The 24,724-nt window shown below is 41.6% G+C and overlaps 1 protein-coding gene across 2 annotated transcripts in view; it reads right to left on the bottom strand.

Moving 5' to 3' along the window:
- Positions 1 to 24,724, bottom strand: part of LOC126159973 (uncharacterized) — a 215,533-nt gene that overhangs the window by 45,896 nt on the left and 144,913 nt on the right. Inside the window, exon 3 of one of the 2 annotated variants that reach the window (XM_049916782.1) lies at positions 4,300 to 4,480. The exons of the other annotated variant lie outside the window; for it this stretch is intronic. Within the exon in view, the coding sequence (XP_049772739.1) occupies positions 4,436 to 4,480 (45 nt within the window). The 3' untranslated portion in view covers positions 4,300 to 4,435. Of the gene's footprint in view, positions 1 to 4,299; positions 4,481 to 24,724 lie in introns of those variants that run through there. 2 annotated transcript variants of the gene reach the window in all.

The following is a 24,724-nucleotide window of genomic DNA, read 5'->3' on the forward strand; positions in this document are numbered from 1 at the left end:
TCATTTTTTCAGCACTGGCGGTTACCCGAAATTTTTTTGGCGGCGGTGAATCTGTGTGCTTCCATTGAGCTGACTGGTGCTTTGTTTCTGGATTGAAAAACGGCATCCACATCTCATCCATTGTCACAACCGACGAAAAGAAAGTCCCATTCGTGCTGTCGTTGCGCGTCAACATTCGTTGGCAACATGCCATGTGGTCGTCCGTCAGCATTCGTGGCACCCACCTGGATGACACTTTTCGCATTTTCAGGTCGTCATGCAGGGTTGTGTGCACAGAACCCACAGAAATGCCAACTCTGGAGGCGATCGGTTCAACAGTCATTCGGCGATCCCCCAAAACAATTCTCTCCACTTTCTCGATCACGTCGTCAGACCGGCTTGTGCGAGCCCGAGGTTGTTTCGGTTTGTTGTCACACGATGTTCTGCCTTCATCAAACTGTCGCACCCACGAATGCACTTTCGACACATCCATAACTCCATCACCACATGTCTCCTTCAACTGTCGATGAATTTCAATTGGTTTCACACCACGCAAATTCAGAAAACGAATGATTGCACGCTGTTCAAGTAAGGAAAACGTCGCCATTTTAAGTATTTAAAACAGTTCTCATTCTCGCCACTGGCGGTAAAATTCCATCTGCCGTACGGTGCTGCCATCTCTGGGACGTATTGACAATAAATGCGGCCTCATTTTAAAACAATGCACATGTTTCTATCTCTTTCCAGTCCGGAGAACAAAAATCGGAGGCCTTAGAACTTGAATGCACCTCGCACAGTAGTCCAGAAACTGCTCCAATGCTCACTTCGAAAGAGATGAATGAATTGTCAGTATGACAGCAGTAACTACATAAGGGCTACTATATTGCTGTAGACATTATTATTATTATTATTATTACTATTCGTGGCATTTATAGCCTGAAGTCTTTCAATTACTGCCAGTGAGAAGTAAAGAGTGCAGCAATCAAGTGATTTACGAACAATAAGCATAGTGCACACATGTGAACTTGTTTCATTTTAAATGGGGTTGCAGCGTGCACGTCGAGCAAGTGTCGCAACAGAGAGGAGCATTGCAGGGGAAGCGTGGTTTGTAACAAGTCTCTGCCCTCACTGAGGGTAGCTAGCGTTCTTATGTGAGAAGGAGGGGTAGGTATCACATGCGATGCACGACGAATTCCTTCGTCATTCATTCTAACACACACACACACACACACACACACACACACACACACACACACACGCACACCTTTGAGTACACCAACTGGTGGGCGACTGTGTCAGCACCACCAACAGAGACGTCCAGTTGAGTTGGCAGGTGTTTGACTGCGGTCCGTGGATCACCTCGAATGAGAGTGTCCACACGTTCCGGCGTTGTAGGAGTCACAGCTGTGTGCGGCAGGCTGGCAAGGGGGAGAACGGACTGGTTTGTGCGACCCTGACACACGTCTCACCCAACGACTCGCCTTGCTTTTGTTCACTGCCAGTTCTCTGTAGACATTCAGCAAGCTCCTACGAATACCTGCGATGCTCTGGTTTTCCGCCAAAAGAAACTCAGTGTCAGCTCTCTGCCTAGAGTACAGCCCGCATCTCGTGGTCGTGCGGTAGCGTTCTCACTTCCCACGCCCGGGTTCGATTCCCGGTGGTGTCAGGGATTTTCTCTGCCTCGTGATGGCTGGGTGTTGTGTGCTGTCCTTAGGTTAGTTAGGTTTAAGTAGTTCTAAGTTCTAGGGGACTGATGACCATAGCTGTTAAGTCCCATAGTGCTCAGAGCCATTTGAACCATTTTTTAACCTAGAGTACACCTACGTTACAGACGCCTAGAAAACAAAATGAACGCCCTCGTACTTTCATGTCGCTGCCAAGTTTTACTTAAAATAGTTCACGAATCCATTAAACAAAAATGGACAGCATATTCTGTAGTCGCACGTGGTAACCGCGTGGTCCGAGGCGCCTTGCCACGGATCGCGCGGCTTCCCCTGACCCTCGGGTAAGCGTGTGTGTGTTCTCCTTAGCGTAAGTTGGTTTAAGTTAGGTAAGCTTAGGGACCGACGACCTCAGCAGTTTGGTCCCATAGGAACTTAACACATAAAAATTCCATATTCTGCAAATATTGAATTTCAGAACTTCCGTGTTGAGGACATCGCATCTATGAGGGTGGGTTGTTCTGTGAGATAATGAAAGACATTTGTACGACAGACGAATGCTCGCAGTACAGAAGGTTCTTCATTCTTAGACGTGGAAATCGGTTACGACTGACAGATTCCTGACTGTTACATGAAGGAGCAGATGCTGGAAAATCACTATGAACAACTTTGCTACTCATGATTCCCATCGGTGTGGCATTTCTCAGGTCGAGCTGTCGCTTCATATTGAGGTGCCTTGGTAGACTGCAAATTGTATTGTAGTATTGGCTGGTTGATTGATTTGGGGCCGGCAGTGGTAGTGCTTCAGTCCGGAACCATGCCGCTGCTACGGTCGCAGTTTGAATACTGCCTCGGACATGGATGTGTGTGATGTCCTTAGGTTGATTAGGTTTAAGTAGTTCTAAGTCCTAGGGGACTGATGACCTCCCGTAGCGCTCTGAGCCATTTGAACCATATGATTGGGTTGGGGGTGTGGGGGGGGGGGGTACAAACAGCGAGGTCATCAGTCTCATCAGATTAGGGAAGGATGAGCAGAACATCAGCCATGTCCTTTCAAAGGAACCATCCCGGCATTTGAATAAAGCGATTTTGGGAATTCATGGAAAACCTAACTCAGGATGGCTCGACACGGATTCGAACAGTAGACCTCCGAATGCGAGTCCAGTATGCTAACCACTGAACGACCTCGCTCGGTGTAATATGGGCCTCCCTGTCATTGCAGTCTATTTCACTGAAACTCGAATTGCTATAAACTGTTTGAAATTACTTTCTGTAACTTATGTGAAATCGTACTAAACCGTAATTCAGAACTAACTCCCTCATGGTAAATCATACTAATTTTCGTCTTGTTCTAATCTCTGCTAAACACTGTTAATGAACTTATTACCCAGTCGTAATATGTAAAAATATATTGTGTTACAGTCTGCATCTTTTTGAGGTTTGTTTTAGATATTGCACTTATGCGTAGAAAGTGCTCTTTTTGTTGTACCCGTACAATTCATGTATCAGTAGCTTTGTACATTAGTGTTGCTTTATTGTTCATTCTACAAATAATTACTTTAACATTTCATGGGTGGCTCTTATAGGATCTAAATAAATCAACATACACTTGTTTTAAACATTTTATTGAAGGCTGTAGTGGGATGTGTACAGTGATTTTTGAAAATGTTATTTGTAACTTACTGACAACGATGCACAAACTAGTTTTATTTAAGTGTTACTGAGAGTAAAAACCACTTCTGACTGCCTGTCAGAAGCTGAACATCAGTGACAGAAATTCATAGTCTCGTACCAGACTTCAAAATACAATGGCGATCATCCGTGTCTCTGTGACCATTATGGGAATGGGTTGAGAAACATTTATTTGTTTCACCTGTATTGTGCAGTTATTTGTCAATCTGTATTTCACGAAACTATAAAACAAAACCTCTTATGGCACAACGTGCAAGACACAGGTTTCCGACAAGCTGCTCATCTAGAAAATTATAAATGTTGGTTTTAGAATTTACACTCCAAGAGAAAATTCGAATGAGCCGGAACACGGTAATTACGATGTAAGTGTACAGGCAAACAAACAAAGGTACAATTTTAGAAACATTGGATGATTTATTCAACAGAAAGCACTCAACAAATTGAGGAATTCAATCTCTGACCCTTATGCACTGCGTTATTCAGCTTGCGATGGATTGATTACGTTACTGGATGTCCTCCTGAGGGATGTCGTGAAAAGTTGCTTGCATTTCGGCCAAAGTTGGACTAACGAGGTCTTCACTTTTTCAGTGTGTGAAGGACTTTCTCGTGAAAATATCATCCAGTTTTGCGGTACATCCAATCATTAGTGTGTATGCATATGTACATCACTTCTACCGATTTCCGTCCCATTCAATAATTTCTTCGTGGCATGTCTGTTTTTCCTGTTTTAGAGTGTATTTTCTTCATATTAGGGTACAGTATGGGCTGCCATACAACTGAGTAAATCGTCCGAGTTGGAAAGACCTTCCCCTGCAGTGTTTTCGAGCTCTTTGCACTGTTTGTAGCAAGAGAAGCTCCGCATCGACAAAAAATTTTCGCATAGCGCGAATCGCAACTGGAGCCTCAGGTACAAACACATGTGTCGGCTGAAAACTTGCAGAGTAATGTGGAGATTTATTTGATATAATGGTGGGTCGTCAATATAAAGGTCGCTTTCCAGGAGAGATGTACATCCCAGTGGTCTACCACCACGCGACAAAGTGGCCTCATTGATGTCACAGCCATACGTCGCGTCTCGGAGGTACCGGCAAGTGGACGGGCCGTCACGCCTCGGCGGCAGGGAGCACGGTGGTCTCGTCGACGATCACCTTGCTGGGCTCGTCGACGATCACTTTTGTGGGCTCGTCGACGATCAGTTTGGTGGGCTCGTCGACGATCAGTTTGGTGGGTTCGTCGACGATCAGTTTGGTGGGCTCGTCGACGATTACTTTGGGCTTGCAGAGCCACCAGAGCAAGAAGATGCCGATGGCAAACAGCACCCAGAGCGCCAGTGCCCCCACCATTCGGAGCGGCGTGTGGTAGTAGTCGGTCTGCTCCGTCTTGGGCACATCGGCCCACAGCAGCGGGCACCAGGCGAAGAACATCATTGCCACGCTCAGCTGCCACCAGCACACGTGCATCCTGCAGACAGCACGACACACCGTTAGCACCTTCTCAAATAATTTCAGTACACTGATGAGCGAAAATATTATGACCACCTGCTTCACAGCTTGTTTGCCATCTCTAGAACGAAATACTTCACTTATTCTGCGTATCAGGGCACAGTTTGACGGCACATTTGTGGAGCTATGTCAAGTGGTTCAAATGGCTCTAAGCACTATGGGACTTAACATCTCAGATCCCCTAGGCTTAGAAAAACCTAACTAACCTAAGGACATCACAGACATCCATGCCCGAGGCAGGATACGAATCTGCGACCGTAGCAGCCGCGTGGTTCCGGACTGAAGCGCCTAGAACCGGTCGACCACAGCAGCCGGCGAGGTATGTGACATTAGATGTCTACGCATAGGTCATACACATTGCGTAAACAATGGCACGCCGCTTTACATGCACCCGATAGCGACTCTGGTGAGTTCCACAGGACATATACTACGTGATCAGAAACATCCGGACATCTGCCTGAAAATGTCTTAGAAGTCCGTGGCACACTCCATCGGTAATGCTGGAATTCAGTACACTGTTAGCCCATCCTTATTCTTGATGACAGCTTCCACTCTCGCCGGCATACCTTCAATCAGGTGCTGGAAGGTTTCTTGGCGAACGGCAGACCATTGCTGCACTGAGGAGAGGTATCGACGTCGGCCGGTGAGGCCTGGCACGAAGTCGGCGTTCCAAAACATCCCAAATGTGTTCCGTAGGATTCAGGTCAGGACTCTGTGCATGCCAGTCCATTACAGGGATGTTATTGTCGTGTAAACACTCCGCCACAGGCCGTGCATTATAAATAGGTGCTCGATCGTGTTGGAAGATGAAATCGCCATCCCCGAATTGCTCTTCAACAGTGGGAAGCAAGAAGCTACGTCAAACATCAATAAAGGCCTCTGTTGTGTCACGCAAAACAACAAAGAATGCAAGCCTCCTCCATGAGAAACGCGACCACACCATAATACCACCGCCTCCGAATTTTACTGTTGGCACTACATACGCTGGCAGATTACGTTCGCTGGTCATTCGCCATACCCATACCCTGCCATCGGATCGCCACATTCCGTACCATGATTCGTAACTCCACACAACGTTTTTCCACTGTTCAATAGTCCAATGTTGACGCCCCTTACATCAAGCGAGGCATCGTTTTTCGTTTACTGGCGTAATGTGTGGCTTATATGCAGCCGCTCGACGGTGGAGTCCATGTTTTCTCACCTCCCGCCTGACTGTACTTGAGTGGATCCAAATGCAGTCTGTAAATCCCGTGTGACGGTCTATCACACGTTACTAACCACTTCAACAACTGGCGGTCTCTGTCAATCAACAGACGAGGTCGGCCTTCATGCTTTTGTGCTGTACGTCCACCTTCACATTTCCACTTGACTATCACATCGGAAACAGTGGTCCTAGGGATGTTTATGAGTGTGGAAATCTCGCTTACAGACGTATGATACAAGTGACCCCCAATCACCTGCCCACGTTCAAAGACAGTGAGTTCCGTGGAGCGCCCCATTTTGCTCTCTCACGATGTCTGATGACTACTGATGTCGCTGATGTGGAGTACCTGGCAGTAGGTGGCAGCACAATGCAACTAATATAAAAAACGTACGTTTTTGGGGGTGTCTGTACTTTTCGTCACATAGTATACATCAGGCGAATTTGGTCGCTGAGACATCAACCTGAGTACACTATAATGTTCGTCAAACCCCGGTTCTGAGACAACGACAATTACACTGCTGAAATATGATATCGCTGTCGGGATAGTTATGCATGAAAGCATGCAGGCGGTTCGTAGATGTCAGCGCGTCTTTAATTACTACCACAGGTCCTATGCAAGCACAGTACAATGCCTCCCAAAGCATAATGCTGCTCCCACCAGCATATGCCTTGGAATATTATTGGACTTTCCGTCGTATGAAAGCTATAAGTACCCTTGGAAAGGCATTCACCAAGCTACGTATTAAATGATCAACTTACAAGATTAGACCTAATCTTTGAAAGACATTTGGTTTATATAATTCACGTAACTGTAAAGGTGTGCATCTAGCGCAAACGCTAATATATCGACAGCGCAGTCAGAGAAACATTTTAACAGGAGCTAAACTGATCGTTCCACTTGGATCTACCCGAATTCCCGGGTTCGATTCCCGGCGGGGTCAGGGATTTTCTCTGCCTCGTGATGACTGGGTGTTGTGTGATGTCCATAGGTTAGTTAGGTTTAAGTAGTTCTAAGTTCTAGGGGACTGATGACCATAGATGTTAAGACCCATAGTGCTCAGAGCCATTTGAACCATCGAACTTCGATCTAAATAAAAAATATGGCGGTAAAAGCTCTTGTACATCTTCAGATTTTGCCGCACTTCTTCTTGTAATGTGAAAGGGTAAAAGAGGTCGATTGTGAGCCATAAAAATGAACGCTCTTGCCAGCGTGCAGACAGCAGTTAGTAATTGGTGAAATTCAAGTCATTTGTGTTCGATACCGTAAACCGGCAAGTTATTGTTATAAAAGTGTTGAATAGTGAAAGAATTGCATCGAAAGAGAAAGATAATGAGTGTTATATTTTTTATAAAGACGTGAACCAAGAACAGGCTGAAATCTTATCGCACCAACAGTCAGAAAATTACTTATACAGGGTGAGTCACCTAACGTTACCGCTGGATATATTTCGTAAACCACATCAAATACTGACGAACCGATTCCACAGACCGAACGTGAGGAGACGGGCTAGTGTAATTGTTTAGTACAAACCATACACAAATGCACGGAAGTATGTTTTTTAACACAAAGCTACGTTTTTTTAAATGGAACACCGTTAGTTTTGTTAGCACATCTGAACTTATGAACAAATACGTAATCAGTGCCGTTTGTTGCATTGTAAAATGTTAATTACATCCGGAGATATTGTAACCTAAAGTTGACGCTTGAGTACCACTCCTCCGCTGTTCGATCGTGTGTATCGGAGAGCACCGAATTACGTAGGGATCCAAAGGGAACAGTGCTGGACCTTAGGTACACAAGAGACTGGAACAGCACATTACGTCCACATGCTAACACCTTTTTATTGGTCTTTTTCACTGACGCACATGTAGTTTACCATGAGGGGTGAGATACAAGTACACACGCGGTTTCCGTTTTCAATTACGGAGTGGAATGTAGTGCGTCCCGACATGTCAGGCCAATAGATGTTCAGTGTGGTGGCCATCATTTGCTGCACACAATTGCAATCTCTGGCGTAATGAATGTCGTACACGCCGCAGTACATCTGGTGTAATGTCGCCGCAGGCTGCCACAATACGTTGTTTCATATCCTCTGGGGTTGTAGGCACATCACGGTACACATTCTCCTTTAACGCACCCCACAGAAAGAAGTCCAGAGGTGTAAGATCAGGAGAACGGGCTGGCGTTCTCCACGTCCTATGAAACGCCCGTCGAACGTGTACCTCACCCCTCATGGCAATGTACATGTGCGTCAGTGAAAAAGACTAAGGGGGTTCCATTTAAAAAAACCTAGGTTTGTGTTAAAAAACATACTTCCGTGCATTTTTGTATGGTTTGTATTAACCAATTACACTAGCCCCTCTCCTCACGTTCGGTCTGTGGAATCGATTCGTCAGTATTTGATGTGGTTTACGAAATATATCCAGCGGTAATGTTAGGTGACTCACCCTGTATAACTTATACTGTTTATAAATAAGCCCTAATTGCTTGTGAGAAATATTTGAATATATTTAGTGTTTACCAGAATTCTTATTCTATTCTTTTCCTTTTTTTTACCTCCATGTCACATTATTTTAATAAATGTCAATCAGCCTTTACTAGAGCGGAGAATACTGTGGCATCCTCTCCGTAGACAGAGGGCCCTTCCTTGTCTTTCTATACAACTCATAGCCGCCCCATTTATTAATGATTTCATTTGCAAATGCAATTTTTATTGTTCATTGTTAAAGGTCCATTAGGTAATTATAAAATTCATACTGATTATGTAAAGGAATCCGGGCTGCTCTTTTCCAAACAATAGAAACCTCTGCGTAATCAAAGACCAGCCTCCTTCTGACAACGGTCAGGAGCCAACCAGAAGACGGACGTCTTCTGCCGCATTCGTGTTTCCCGTGGCAAAGCTGTGCCAAACTGGGAACACTACATTCTAGTATGAAACAAAACACCTACATAAGTATTAGATTAAAATTGAAAAAATTGGAATATTTCAATATTTAATTTAATTTTTTTTATCAGACTAGATAAGGCTCCCCAACACGGTATTGATAAAAGAAATTAATCTGTTCTGTTATTGTCTCATGACATCATCCGGTGGACATCGGGAAGCCATAAATGAAGTACTGAACGAAACCGTGCAAGTATTAAAAATTTCGAAAAATGACAGCAGTGAGCAAAATGGCGGATGTAAGTACGGTTTTCATTACGCATAAAATCTCGCGTCTTGTATATACACTAAAGTCCACTAAAATTGCTACACCAAAGAGAAATGCAGATGATATACGGGTATTCACTGGACAAATATACTAGAACTGACATGTGATTACATTTTCACACAATTTGAGTGCATAGATCCTAAGAAATCAGTACCCAGAACAACTACCTCCGGCCGTAATAACGGCCTTTATACGCCTGTGCATTGAGTCAAACAGAGCTCGGATGTCGTGTACTGCTACAGCTGCCCATGCAGCTTCAACACGATACCACAGTTCATCGAGAGTAGTGACTGGCGTATTGTGACGAGCCAGTTGCTCGGCCACCATTGACCAGACGTTTTCAATTGGTGAGAGATCTGGAGAATGTGTTGGCCAGGGCAGCAGTCGAACATTTTCTGTATCCAGAAAGGCCTCCACAGGACCTGCAACGTGCGGTCGTGCATAGCCGCAGCCACAGTCTCCGAGCTGATAGTCCATGCTGCTGCAAAAGTCCTCGTACTGTTCTTGCAGACGGTTGTTGTGTTGCAAACGTCCCCATCTGTTGACTCAGGGATCGATACGTGACTGCACGATCCGCTACATCCGTGCGGATAAGATGCCTGTCATCTCGACTGCTAGTGATACGAGGCCGTTGGGATCCAGCACGGCGTCCCGTATTACCCTCCTGAACCCACCGATTCCATATTCTGCTAACAGTCATAGGATCTCGACCAACACGAGCGGCAATGTCGCGATACGATAAACCGCAATCGCGATAGGCTACAATCCGACCTTTATCAAAGTCGGAAACGTGATGGTACGCATTTCTCCTCCTTACACGAGATATCACAACAACGTTTCACCAGGAAACCCCGGTCAAGTGCTGTTTGTGTATGAGAAATCGGTTGGAAACTTTCCTCATGTCAGCACGTTGTAGAAGTCGCCACCGGCGCCAACCTTGTGTGAATGCTCTGAAAAGCTAATCATTTGCATATCACAGCATCTTCTTCCTGTCGGTTAAATTTCGCGTCTGTAGCACGTCATCTTCGTGGTGTAGCAATTTTAATGGCCAGTAGTATATATATAAAAACTAATCTCCGGAATTTTATCCTATCGCTGCCAATTTCCTTGCAGAATTGTTTATCTACGTAGTTAGAATTCGTTTCTGACCATCACTTTATGCAAAGTTTATTTGTTAGCGTTATTAGGATCTCCATTGTTACTACTGTTAAGATCACAAGATGGATGCCATAATAGCAGGATTCAGTGTCTAGTAGGTGATTGTCACTTATTTGCAAAGTTAGGTGCCATCTTGTCTTGTACCCGGCATAGCTTTGCGATTGTCAGCTGTCGCGGTGTGACAGAAAGTGTCTCAGCGTGCACACCCGAGAGATGACGATCAGCGTGCCGAGAAAGATTTCTCTGAGCAGTTACGTCACAAGCTTGAAAATAAACATGGCAGATGACAGATGCAAGCCGACAAACAGTGTGGATGGCGGTTATGACACAATTGTCAAGTCATACCCTCTACGTTCGCGAACGGGAACAGGCAGACCCGATTTTTGCTCGAGTATCATGTCGTTTTTGGAAACCCAGAATCTACTATGTAGGAATCAACATGAATTCCGGAAATAGCGGTCGTGTGAGACCCAACTCGCTTTATTTGTTCAGGAGACCCAGAAAATATTAGATACAGGCTCCTAGGTAGATGCTATTTTCCTTGACTTCCGGAAGGCGTTCGATACAGTTCCGCACTGTCGCCTGATAAACAAAGTAAGAGCCTACGGAATATCAGACCAGCTGTGTGGCTGGATTGAAGAGTTTTTAGCAAACAGAACACAGCATGTTGTTATCAATGGAGAGACGTCTACAGACGTTAAAGTAACCTCTGGCGTGCCACAGGGGAGTGTTATGGGACCATTGCTTTTCACAATATATATATAAATGACCTAGTAGATAGTGTCGGAAGTTGCATGCGGCTTTTCGCGGATGATGCTATAATATACAGAGAAGTTGCAGCATTAGAAAATTGTAGCGAAATTCAGGAAGATCTGCAGCGGATAGGCACTTGGTGCAGGGAGTGGCAACTGACTCTTAACATAGAGAAATGTAATGTATTGCGAATACATAGAAAGAAGGATCCTTTATTGTATGATTTTATGATAGCGGAACAAACACTGGTAGCAGTTACTTCTGTAAAATACCTGGGAGTATGCGTGCGGAACGATTTGAAGTGGAATGATCATATAAAATTAATAGTTGGTAAGGTGGGTACCAGGTTGAGATTCATTGGGAGAGACCTTGGAAAATGTAGTCCATCAACAAAGGAGGTGGCTTACAAAACACTCGTTCGACCTATACTTGAGTATTGCTCATCAGTGTGGGATCCGTACCAGATCGGGTTGACGGAGGAGATAGAGAAGATCCAAAGAAGAGCGGAGCGTTTCGTCACAAGGTTATTTGGTAAGCGTTACGGAGATGTTTAACAAACTCAAGTGGCAGACTCTGCAAGAGAGGCGCTCTGCATCGCGGTGTAGCTTGCTCGCCAGGTTTCGAGAGGGTGCGTTTCTGGATGAGGTATCGAATATATTGCTTCCCCCTACTTATACCTCCCGAGGAGATCACGAATGTAAAATTAGAGAGATTCGAGCGCGCACGGAGGCTTTCAGACAGTCGTTCTTCCCGCGAACCATACGCAACTGGAACAGGAAAGGGAGGTAATGACAGTGGCACGTAAAGTGCCCTCCGCCACACACCGTTGGGTGGCTTGCGGAGTATAAATGTAGGTGTAGATGTAGATGTAGATTCGCGAATGTGGACAGCGGCAGACGACCATAGTGTGCGTGGCGTATCGTCACAGGAGTCACTGTCTCAGCAAGCGGGAGAACTGTCGATGGTTGAAATGATAAGAATTTTTCTTCAAGAAAGATAACAGGAGACTCTGGAAAGGGAAGCTTATAAATCACAAAAACAGCGTGATAGACAAGAAAGAGAAACAAAAGAAAGGGAAAATGAACAAAGGGAAAAACAGGAAACGAAGCAAAAGTAACCGTAGACAGAGCGAATAACTGCAAAATGCGTTGCAGAGGATACATTTTATTGTGCATATATCTTGTTAGAGTTAGAATTTTGTGACAATCGGCAATCACATGTACTAATTTTCTATGAAGCATGCTCACAATGTAAGTGTACTAGATTTTTATATATTTTTTTTAAAAAGTGTAGCTGAAAATGTTACAAGATATACTTGATTCACTTGTTGAATATTTTTCCACACAATCGGTATTTTCTTCGGCGCATGTCGTGAATTGTGGCAGGAACTTCTTTCTGCCTTCCTGGAATGACATCTCTTGCCCCAATTTGGGACCTCTTTCTGCACCTCCTCATCGGTTGAAAATTCAATTCCATTAGGGTGTGTCTTCAGGGAGGTGAAAAGATAATAATCTGTAGGTGCCTATGTGTTTGATCTAATTTAAGTTACTTGTAATTATAATCCCTTAGCATTTTGTTGAATTGACATACTTTACATTTGTGTGATTTATCATGTGATCGAAATTTAACGGATTCCTTTTTAGGACTCACGTGGATGACTTTATACTATTCATTACATAGAGTCAAATGCCACTTTTCGAACCATAAAGATATCTTGCCTAAATCAGTTTGCTGTTGGTTGTGATCTTTTGATGACTTTACAAGACGGTAAATGATACCATCGTCAGCAAAATGTCTAAGACGGATGCTTAGATTGTCTCTCCAGTGATTTATATGGGTTAGGAACAGTAGAGGAGTTATAACACTTCTTTTGGGAGCGGCAGGTATCACAGAAGATGTTGAATTTAATAGACGAAAACAGAAAATGTTAAAATGCAGCAAATGAAGCTAGCGAAAGGGAATACAGACGCCTAAAATATGAGATAGCCAGGAAGTAGAAAGACTAAGCAGGGATAGCTAGAGGATAAATGGAAGGCCGTAGTAGCAGATATAACTTGGTGAAAGATAGATACAGGCAACTGGAATATTACTTTTGGAGATAAGAAAAGCAACTGTATGATTGTCAACAGCTCTGGTAGGAAGCCAGTACTTAAGAAAGAAAGGAGAGAGGAAAGATGCAAGGCGTATATAGAGAGGCTCTACACTGGAAATTATCTTGAAGATAATATCACAGAATGAGAAAAAGAAGATGAAGGTGAAGACGGGATATTGCGAGAGGAATTTGACAGATCACTGAAAGACCTAAGCCGAAATTACCCATGGTGTGGACGACGCTCAATCGCATCATAGCTGCTGAAGTCATAAATTAATTGTTCCCCCTAAAGCGCAATCTACACGGTACAGTCACAATAATGCCACTACCACCTGTGTTCGACCTCAATGTCCGACGGCCAATCACAGGCGGCTACTGCCAGCACTAGAGTGAAGGGCACAAAATTGTGTCGAGTTGGCGCAGAAAACACTGTAAAACTCGTCGCAATGCGGAAACCGAGCGATTTATTTAATGAAAGGCTCCATCCCTCAGCTTATACGAGACTACAGAGCTGCAAGTTAAGTGTTTATCGTTTTCTGTGTGTTTTTCATGTAATATTCACTAGAGTCTCGCTAATCTTGAAACGTCCCCTTGTCTTAAACTGACACACAATATTTTTAGCGCAACGCAATCAGACTTTCAAAAATCCCTACAAAAGAATGGCCCTGACTAACCAGTAGTTAGTGCCTCAGTAGTTTGAATCTTTTATTTAGCTAGCAGTAGTGGCGCTCGCTGTATTGCAGTAGTTCGAGTAACGAAGATTTTTGGTGAGGTAAGTGATTTGTGAAAGGTACAGGTTAATGTTAGTCAGGGCCATTCCTTTGTAGGGATTTCTGAAAGTCAGATTGCGTTGCGCTAAAAATATTGTGTGTCAGTTTAAGCACAGTCATGTACAAATGTTCAAAGGGGATGTTTCAATCTGGCCATTCCTGGCACATATGGGTGACGGATTAGAGGAAGTACCGAATTATTGAGTCTTTCAATTTTTTTAATTCATTTTATTATGAAAACATAGGGGATATAGTGTACTGTACTTTATCATACCGAAGGATACAATTTTAGCACATAGACGATATGCTTTATTAAATCCAAAAACACATTAATTTTCAAAGAAAACATAGTCCTTGAGTGTACAATATACAGTACATAGTATTATACAGGGTGGTCCATTGATAGTAACCGGGACAAATATATCACGAAATAAGCATCAAACGAAAACAAACGAAACTTGTCTATCTTGAAGGGGGAACCAGATGGCGCTATGGTTGGCCCGCTACATGGCACTGCCATACTTCAAACGGATATCAACTGCGTTTTTTAAAAAAATAGTAACCCCCATTTTTTATTGCATATTCGTGTAGTACGTAAAGAAATATGAATGTTTTAGTTGCACCACTTTTTTCGCTCTGTGATAGATGGCACTGTAATAGACACAAACGTATAAGTACGTGGTATCACCTAGCATTCCGCCAGTGCGGACGGTATATGCTTCGTGATACATTACCCGTGTTAAAATGGACCGTTTACCAATTGCGGAAAAGGTCGATATCGTGTTGATGTTTGGCTATTGTGATCAAAATGCCCAACGGGTGTGTGCTATGTATGCTGCTCGGTATCCTGGACGACATCATCCAAGTGCCCGCACCATTCGCCGGATAGTTACGTTATTTAAGGAAACAGGAAGTGTTCAGACACATGTGAAACGTCAACCACGACCTGCATCAAATGATGATGCCCAAGTAGGTGTTTTAGCTGCTGTCGCGGTTAATCCCCACATCAGTAGTAGACAAATTGCGCGCGAATCGGGAATCTCAAAAACGTCCGTGTTGAGAATGCTACACCAACATCGACTGCACCCGTACCATATTTCTATGCACCAGGAATTGCATGGCGACGACTTTGAACGTCGTGTACTGTTCTGCCACTGGCCACAAGAGAAATTACGGGACGATAAAAGATTTTTTGCACACGTCCTATTTACCGACGAAGCGTCATTCACCAACAGCGGTAACGTAAACCGGCATAATATGCACTATTGGGCAACGGAAAATCCACGATGGCTGCGGCAAGTGGAACATCAGCTACCTTGGCGAGTTATTGTACGGTGCGGCATTATGCGAGGAAGGATAATTGGCTCCCATTTTGTCGATGGCAGTCTAAATGGTGCAATGTGTGCTGATTTCCTGCGTAAGGTTCTACCGACGTTACTACAAGATGTTTCACTGCATGACAGAATGGCGATGTACTTCCAACATGATGGATGTCCGGCACATAGCTCGCTTGTGGTTGAAGCGGTATTGAATAGAATATTTCATGACAGGTGCATTGGTCGTCGAAGCACCACACCGTGGCCCGCACGTTCACCGGATCTGACGTCCCCGGATTTCTTTCTGTGGGGAAAGTGGAAGGATATTTGCTATCACGATCCACCGACAACGCCTGACAACATGCGTCAGCGCATTGTCAATGCATGTGCGAACATTACGGAAGGCGAATTACTCGCTGTTGAGAGGGATGTCGTTACACGTATTGCCACATGCATTGAGGTTGGCGGACATAATTTGGAGGATTTATTGCATTAATGTGGTATTTACAGGTAATCACGGTGTAACAGCATGCGCTCTCAGAAATGATAAGTTTACAAAGGTACATGCATCACATTGGAACAACCGAAATAAAATGTTCAAACGTACCTACGTTCTGTATTTTAATTTAAAAAACCTATCTGTTACCAACGGTTCGTCTGAAATTGTGAGCCATATGTTTGTGACTATCACAGCGTCACCTATCACAAAGCGAAAAAAGTGGTCCAACTAAAACATTCATATTTATTTACGTACTACACGAATATGTAATAAAAAATGGGGGTTGCTATCTACAAAAAAATGCAGTTGATATCCGTTTAACCTATGGCAGCGCTATCTAGCCGGCCAACCATAGCGCCATCTGGTTTCCCCCTTCAAGCTAGACGAGTTTCGTTCTTTTGTAGTTTTTTCGTTTAAGGTTATTTCGTGAGATATTTGGCCCGGTCACTATCAACGGACCACCCTGTACTCGTATCACTCACTATGAAACATGTCACTGATTTTTAGCTGTCACAATGACGATACTCGACGGTGGCATGCTTAATCACGCAACCGCTTTACGAGCATTACATCGGTACTGCATGTATCTGGTTGTTGCGTAATGTACTCCACGAATATCTCGGCCGCTTCAGCAGCAGCAGTGGGAGAAATCTTCATGCTCTCTCCTCCTGCGTCCTCTTCTTCATCTCTTTCATCATTACTTTTTTGAACACTTTTGATTATTTCTTCATCTGTTAAAGTTTGGCCTGCATCGCAGTTTTCCTCATTCAGCCACTTAGTAGCGTCACCATCAACTTCTTCTCTTCCTGGAAGGTTGTGGAACATGTCAGTGTGCAAGGTAATTGATAATTCCAGCGGCCCGCTGTGGCCGAGCGGTTCTGGCGCTTCAGTCCTAAATCGCGCTGCTGCTACAGTCGCAGGTTCGAATCCTTCGTCGGGCATATATGTCTGTGACGTCCTTAGGTTTAAGTAGTTCTAAGTCTAGGGGACTGATGACCTCAGATGTTGAGTCCCATAGTGCTCAGAGCCATTTGAACCATTTTTGAATTGATAATTCCGAGCTGACTGGCTTATCGTTGTCACTCACTACTGGATTCAACTCGGCGTCAGTGGATGGCCACAATTTTCTTCGGCTCTCCACTTTATCCCATGCTTTGGCTGCTTGAAAAACAACATCACGTATGTTAATTGCTTCCACGCCTTCAGCATAGTCTCGATAGAGCCGTTTTCACTTTGGTTCAGCAAGGAGACGGGAAGTGAATGTCGATAATGACGTTTAATTGATTCCAAAATTCCCTGGCCCATGGACTGAATTAGGGTTGTCACATTGCGTGGCAGAAAGAGTGCTTGTATACCATTGGACTTTAGAGAAACATCTGAAGGATGACTGGGAGCATTGTCAGTTACAAGGATGGCTTTCAGTGGAAGCTTTTTTTCTTCTTAGCTGTCTTCTCACTGACGGTACAAATGTTTCCTGGGACCACCGAGAGGATACTTGTCTGTCCATCCACGCTTTCTTCTGAATTCAATACTGCACGGGTAGAGTACTTATGTTGAAAGACGTATACATTGCCGGCGATGGGCGAGGCATGACAGAATCTCTGACCAGAGAGTAGTTTATCGTTAGCTGTTGCTAGTCTGCGCTTGACCGCGCGAGTCGACAGTAGTAGTAGCGAATCAGTCGGTAGTAGTCGGCGGGAGTCGGCATGCGTCGGCTGTGTGCTCTGCTCGCGACTCTTGTCGGGACTCTGGAGGATGAGTATTGTTGTAGAAGGTAAAGAAGCAGCCTTGTGCATATTTAATAATGTATGTTAATTGTAATTTAATTTGTTCAAAGAAATACCGCAATAATAATTTTTATAATATAAAGCAACTCTTTTAAAGAAAAGCATTCATTTCAATTTAAAGAATATTTCAAATGCATGATCATTCCTTCCAATAATTAAAAAAAAAAATATACGCCAGCATTGCACGAAGCTGTGTCGAAAAAATTCCAACTTAAGAGCAGGTATAATTGCGGGTTTTTTTTAGGTAAGAATTTTTGCCTTTTTATTCAGAATACAGGGCCGAAGGGCAGCGCTGCTGTCCTCTTAAAATTTATCAGGTTACTCAATTTTTTTATTATTTTTGGTGTTTAGGAATTTTTCTATTCCGAACTTGACATTAAATGAGAAAAGAATTTTGTGGGAATATTAAGTGTGAATGCATTCTTTGCAGTCAATTTTGTTCAGAGGTTACAATATTTAAAAATTCATTTAATTATTATTGTTTGCGGGGAGGTTACACTAGGCGACATCCGGCCAGGATCGTATTTCTTTGTGAATCTTCTGAGAAGTAATCATATATCTGCTCTTATTTAGTTAAATGTAGTTTGCATCTGGCGCAACGCATTTACTAATTTGTCTTTCACAGATCATCGGCAATTTATTGCTCTTTGTTGTAATTGTGTTTGTTGCATTTTGCATTGTCCTTGTTTCAATTGTGAATAATTCTGATTTGTGTAAAACTGCCGCGTAAAACTGTTAACAGTACATCGCGATGTATAATGAGTGAGATAGCCGACTCGAATAATTTGACCGATAGTATTTGCGACACGCAGTGTAATGATGATAATCCTCCATTTATAGACAATCAGTGCGTACCGACCGCTAGTAATGATTTTAATCCTAATGATGAACAAATAAATTCAATTGTGTCCTCTGTTAATTTAACGACAATGGATTACGCGAGACGTTCTGTTACAATGAACGCTGCCCAGTTTAACACACCCGGTTTGCAAAATTTGCATAATGAACAGAAGAATTTTTCTAACGAAAATGAACAGTGTACTCAAAATACGACAGATTTATTTAATTCCGGTGTAGTGACTAACAGTGCACATCCGATTAGCAAACATTTTCAAGAATCACAGAATATCCAAATGGATACACAAAACGTGACAATTGCAGATACACCATCACACAGCACAAAGGATACAGTAGCTAATTTTGGCATGGATCGAGTTATAGCATTAATGCTACAACTTAATGAAAAACAAAACGAGAATCTCAAACAACAATTTAGTGAAAATTTCAAACAACAGAATGAAAGACAAGAGAACAATCACAAACAACTTAATGAAAATTTCAAACAACTTAGTGAACAGAGCAAACAACTTAATGAGAAACAAGACAACCTTAATGAAAATTTCAAACAACTTAATGAAAAACATGACAAACTTAATGAAAAACTAGATAACAATTCCAAACAGCTTAGTGAACAGATTACAGCCGTTGCCGCGCAATGTCATGATACTAAAGAACAATTACATGACGAAATTGAGGCTTGTGCTAGGAAAAGTAGTGAAGAAATTAGATCTGTTGCTCAAGAATTAAGGGATATGCTAACAGCGACAACAGAATCACTTAGAGGCGAAATTAGTGCAGTCGGTAAACAATGCTCTGAAAACGCAACACAGTTACGCGACGAGTTTAATTTAATGTCAGCAGAACTTTCGCGCACACTGGATGCAAAAGTAGACGCGAAATTCGACCAACAGAACAGTCAAATTGACGAACGTTTTAATCATCACCTGCAAAACAGTGAAACGCGTTTCCGTAAATTTATACAGGAACAGAATAAAATAAAGCGACAAGTCATGGAAACAATTACTGCACAGACACAGGAAGATAAACGTAAATTGTTTGCGAAAGCAAAAACATACGTAGACAACAATATTGCTACAGTATCAGACGAAATTAACACTATCAAACAGTTGAACACCGAATTGCGTGATGAAATTTCCGACCTTAAATCAAAAACAGACACACACACAGTAGACTTTCAGACAGTGACCGACAGACTTGAACAATTAGCACTAATTCAGGATCCCGATGTCATCAAAGCTGACCTCAAAAAATTGAACGAAACCTCACATAAAATGCAAAAACAGATAAATGCTTGTGACACTAAAAACGATGATCAGGTAAAAATACTGACTGAAAAATATGATGAATTGGCCAGTCGTATTGACGTTATTGAAAGTAATAATGACAGCAAATCAGACGATACTTCACCGATTTCGTTTAATCAAACACCTGAATTCCAAAATTTACGGCAGACGATCAGTGAGATAGATTCGTCTAATAATACATTACGTAGAAAATTGTCAACTTTACAGCAAGAGGTAACACAGATGAAAAATGTTTCAGCGTTTAACACATCACAGCAGACGCCACTTTGCGAACATTTGTCAGACTCACACAGCCAGTATAATTTAGGTAATTTACAGAGTGTACGTGAGTTAGATTCCGAACAGTCACAGACAAATAGATTCTCATACAGTCCTGAACCTGTTCACAAAGTCAGAGACGATAACGTCGATTATAAGCAAATTTTATCTGTAAGAATATTTAAGGTATTTAAAAATGACAGAGCACAGGTACACGCTTTGAAATGGATACGACAATTTATTTTTGAATTTTTACCAACATTTCGTGTAATGCAGAAACTAGAATTAGCATGGATACAGCAATTTGCCTTTGAATTTTCGCCGCCATTGCATGTAACGCAAAAGCTAAAATTTATTTGCAGCGTGTAATAGACCTCAGGGGATTCATTACACTTCGATGAATATGTGCCGTAGCGTGCACAGGGCCCCGAGCCGTAGTAGTGCTGTTTCATCTTTAGTTTTCTGCACTGCTGCCTTCTCTTCTACTATCCTTTATATCTATCGCAACAGCTCTTCAACTATTGCTCTATCTAGGATTAAGAATGAGTAAAGATAATCTGATAAGACAAGTTTTACCGAAAGTGACAATTTTTCATTAGACGCTCCAGAAATGACAACCACGAGAACTTTAATAGCAGGCAAAATTTTAATTATCAGTATCGTCAAAATTATCAGCAACAGGAACCACATTTTGGTAACAATAGAGGTTTTTCTCCGCAACAGCAACAAAACCAACCGGTTAGCATACCTAACCAACAATGTAATGCGTAAGGTCAATCAAGCTTTAATGTTTCGCCGCGTACGCTTATAGCGTCGGCCCCAACAAATAATAACGCACAGCAACAAGGGAATCAGTACGTACAGAAAACACACTATTTCAATTCCTATCGCAATGCGCCTTATAGAAATGACTATCACGACAGACGTAAAAATAATGAGCACAATTTTCAGCGTACATTTAATAACAGTCGAGCTTATCAACAGCAAGAACATCAGCAACAACATATTATCATGAATGAACCAGACAGTAGGTATCATCCAGAACGTAATACGTCTGGAAGAAATAACAGAACAGTTCAAATAGTCGAAATGCCACAGAATCCTCCTGAAAATAATAATACGTCAGATAGAATTTGACTAGATACAGTACAGGTTGCATCTTGCAGCAACGCAAGCAATACTTCAGATACACAGAATCTTGTTTACGAAAATGTTATTTGAAACATGCCTTGTTGAATGCACCTCTTTTATCATACGCAGATGTTAATAGAAATTTTTCCATTGTCACCAACAGTTCTAACACCGCTTTAGGCGTACATATTTTTCAGGAAATTGAAGAAGATGGTTGTACAGTAATTAAAAACATCGCTTTTGTAAGTCGCATTCTGTCACCTGCTGAACGTAATTATTCTGTTACCGAACTTGAAACATTATGTGTTGTATGGGCCTTTACCTGATTTTGGCATTTTCTTTATGGAAGACACATTACCGTTTACACAGATCATAGAGCGACACAATTTTTACTTTCGGCTAAATTTACACACGACAGATTAAGTAGATGGAAACTTTATTTGCAAGAATTTAATTTTACAATTGTTCACATTCCCGGCACACAAAATATTGTAGCAGACGCACTATCCCGTTCTCTTAACAACAATCAGCAAGACATCGCAACCAACTTCTGCAAAGCAAATTTCAGTGTCATGTACGTTCAACAAGTTGCATTTGAAAATTTCATTTCGTCGTCATTACGAGACATAGCACAGGAGCAGAGTAAAGACAACGTGTGGAAAGAAATTAAACACCTTTGGCAAGATAGGAATAATGTTACCATTAGAAACCATTACAATGTACGCAATGACATTCTGTTTCGCCGCTCTCATCCTGACAGTAACAATTGGTTATTATGCATTCCTGATGAACTTGTTAACAAATTAATCTGGTATACTCATGTAAGTTACGCACATTATGGAACCAGAAAATGTTTTCTTATACTGAGACAGAACTGTTATTTTACCAACATGGAGAAACGTATACGACGAGTTTTAGCGTCATGTAAAATCTGCCAGAAAGCTAAGTCAGACACAACTTCACATGTTCCTCCATTACATCCCATTGTACCTGTTAAATTGAGACATATGGCCGCTGTAGACATTTTTGTTCCGATTCCCAGAACTAATAGAGGTTTTTACTACATCTTTGTCGCTGTTGAACTCACTTCAAAATTTGTTACCTTCACTCCGTTACGCAAAGCTACCGCTAAAACTGTTTCGAAAGCATTTGTAAAACATTTTCTATTTCAAGTAGGGCATGTGTTGAAAGTAATTTCCGACAATGGACCACAGTTTCGATCTGCTATATGGACACGTATGTTACGAGCTAGAAACATTTCTCCTATCTATATATCCAGGTACCATGCTTCTTCGAACCCTTGTGAACGATTAATGAAAGAAATTGGTAAACTATGTAGAATATACTGCCATAAAAAACATATTGATTGGGACACACACATACTCTCATTCCAGGATGTAATTAATTCCATAGCAAATGAATCTACTATGCTATCTCCGTCTGTTATACTGAAAAACGTTGAACCACCTAACAAAATTAAAGAATTAGTAACCTTTCCTACATCGCGTCGACTACGACACGATGAAATAATTGATATTGCGCTGAACAACATCAAACGTGCCGCAGAGCGCCGGAGAAGACAGCAAAAACAGGTTTGTACACGTCGTGACTTTCACATTGGGCAGAAGATATTAGTACGTACACACTATTTATCCAACAGCGGAAAGAGTAGATGCAGTAAATTTGAGCTTCTATACGCAGGTCCATATCGGATTCGCAGCATTCCTCACCCCAATGTAGTACACGTCGAAACTTTGAGAACCAGAAAAACCGAAGGGAACCACCACGTGTCCAACAGAAAGCCTTTTATTGAATGAACATACTTTATGATTTATCATACTGTAATGCCATTTCCTAATTTTTTTATGATCACTTATGCAATTATATTCACATGAACACTTACTGATGATTATCGTATTTTTTCTTGGCAAGTGCCCGGCAAGGTAAGGTTAGCAGGTCGATCTTCTTGTCGTTACACATCAGACCGTGCACATTTTTCCAGATAAACTTACGTATCTTATGAATAATTATGCAATTTTATCTAGTGACATATTAATTTTATTAAATTCTCTCTCCATTAAAGTCTTCAACTCTCGCCTCTATTAACTACACAACATACAAGCTGAACACAAAGTAGGTCACATTTCTTGTCATCATGTATCAGACCGTGCATATTTTCCATTCTTTTTGTATGTATGATTGTTTTCCTGTTCTGTTTGTATACATTATGAAATAGTTAAGATATAACAAACACCAGTTGACTTTGACATTTTGCCTTATTATTTCTCAACATCGTGACTAATTTACATTTTTTTTTTTTTTTGCTGCTACATTGTGATACACTGTGTACATTTTTGCACCTGCACACTGTCTATGTTTTTGACATATTACGTTTTCTGTCATGCTATGCTGTATGCTCAATTATGTTACTATAAACCAGTTTTTATTTAGTGGGTATGTGATTTAAATGCAAGACATTAATCTTTGTTCATCATTTTCAGAAAGCAATAACGTGTAATATATATATATATATATATATATATATATATATATATATATATATATATATATAAATTAAACAGACATCGGAATTTCACCTTCGGAATGAACGAAAGAAGATGCAATACCTCGTGAGGAAGAGTAAATGGATCAGAATTAACAAGCATTAACAAGAATATACTATACACATCGTAGAATAGCAGTCTTAACTATTTTTTTCTTTCAGAATACGAGGCGATTGATGCAGGCTGTCAGACAGAACTACACATCTTAGTTTTAGTGATGAAATATGCTAGAAAAAAGAAATAGTTGTATAATGAATAATGAAGTGACTTTTTTGCAGATGATAATGAATGGTGATGAATAATGATGAATAATATGCTACTATGGATAATGAAGTTTTTCTTTACAGGTGATGATAATAATGGGGTTATGATAATATGGATAATAAAGTTTTTTCTTTACAGATGAGGATAATGTTGAAGATTATGTATTTATGCTATGTAGTTATTTAAATATTTGTTGCAGTTCGTTTTGACAGTATGTCTTATATCGCATGGTATGATGACTGAAGGTTTTGGAAAGGACAGCTAGAGAACATATATATTTTTTATAAAACATTTCACTACCTGTTAATTCGAAGTTCACCACTTTTCAGCATAATATGCGTTTCTTCTTTCAGTTTAATAATCCATTTTGTATATTTTGCAGGAGAAATTATTCATGAAATTAATGTGCTGTAAGCAGTTGTTCATTAAACCTATGTCATTTATGAATGTGATCACATATACTCTACTTGTTTCATAACCTTGCTTCAGTTGACTCATGATGAATGACGTTACACATCTTCATTTGCAGCAATAACTCAAAAGCAAATATTGTTATCCCCCAGTAATTAATTATGGATCCCAACGCAATGCATTGCTAGCACAAAAAAAAATGCTTTGTAACTGGCCAATGAATGCCACTGGTTACTGTAATAAGATGACCTATGATGCCAATGATTACTATAATTAGATTAATTATGTATAAATGCTATACCAAT

This window comes from Schistocerca cancellata, unplaced genomic scaffold (assembly GCF_023864275.1).
Source record: "Schistocerca cancellata isolate TAMUIC-IGC-003103 unplaced genomic scaffold, iqSchCanc2.1 HiC_scaffold_1150, whole genome shotgun sequence".
NCBI classification, from domain to species: domain Eukaryota; kingdom Metazoa; phylum Arthropoda; class Insecta; order Orthoptera; family Acrididae; genus Schistocerca; species Schistocerca cancellata.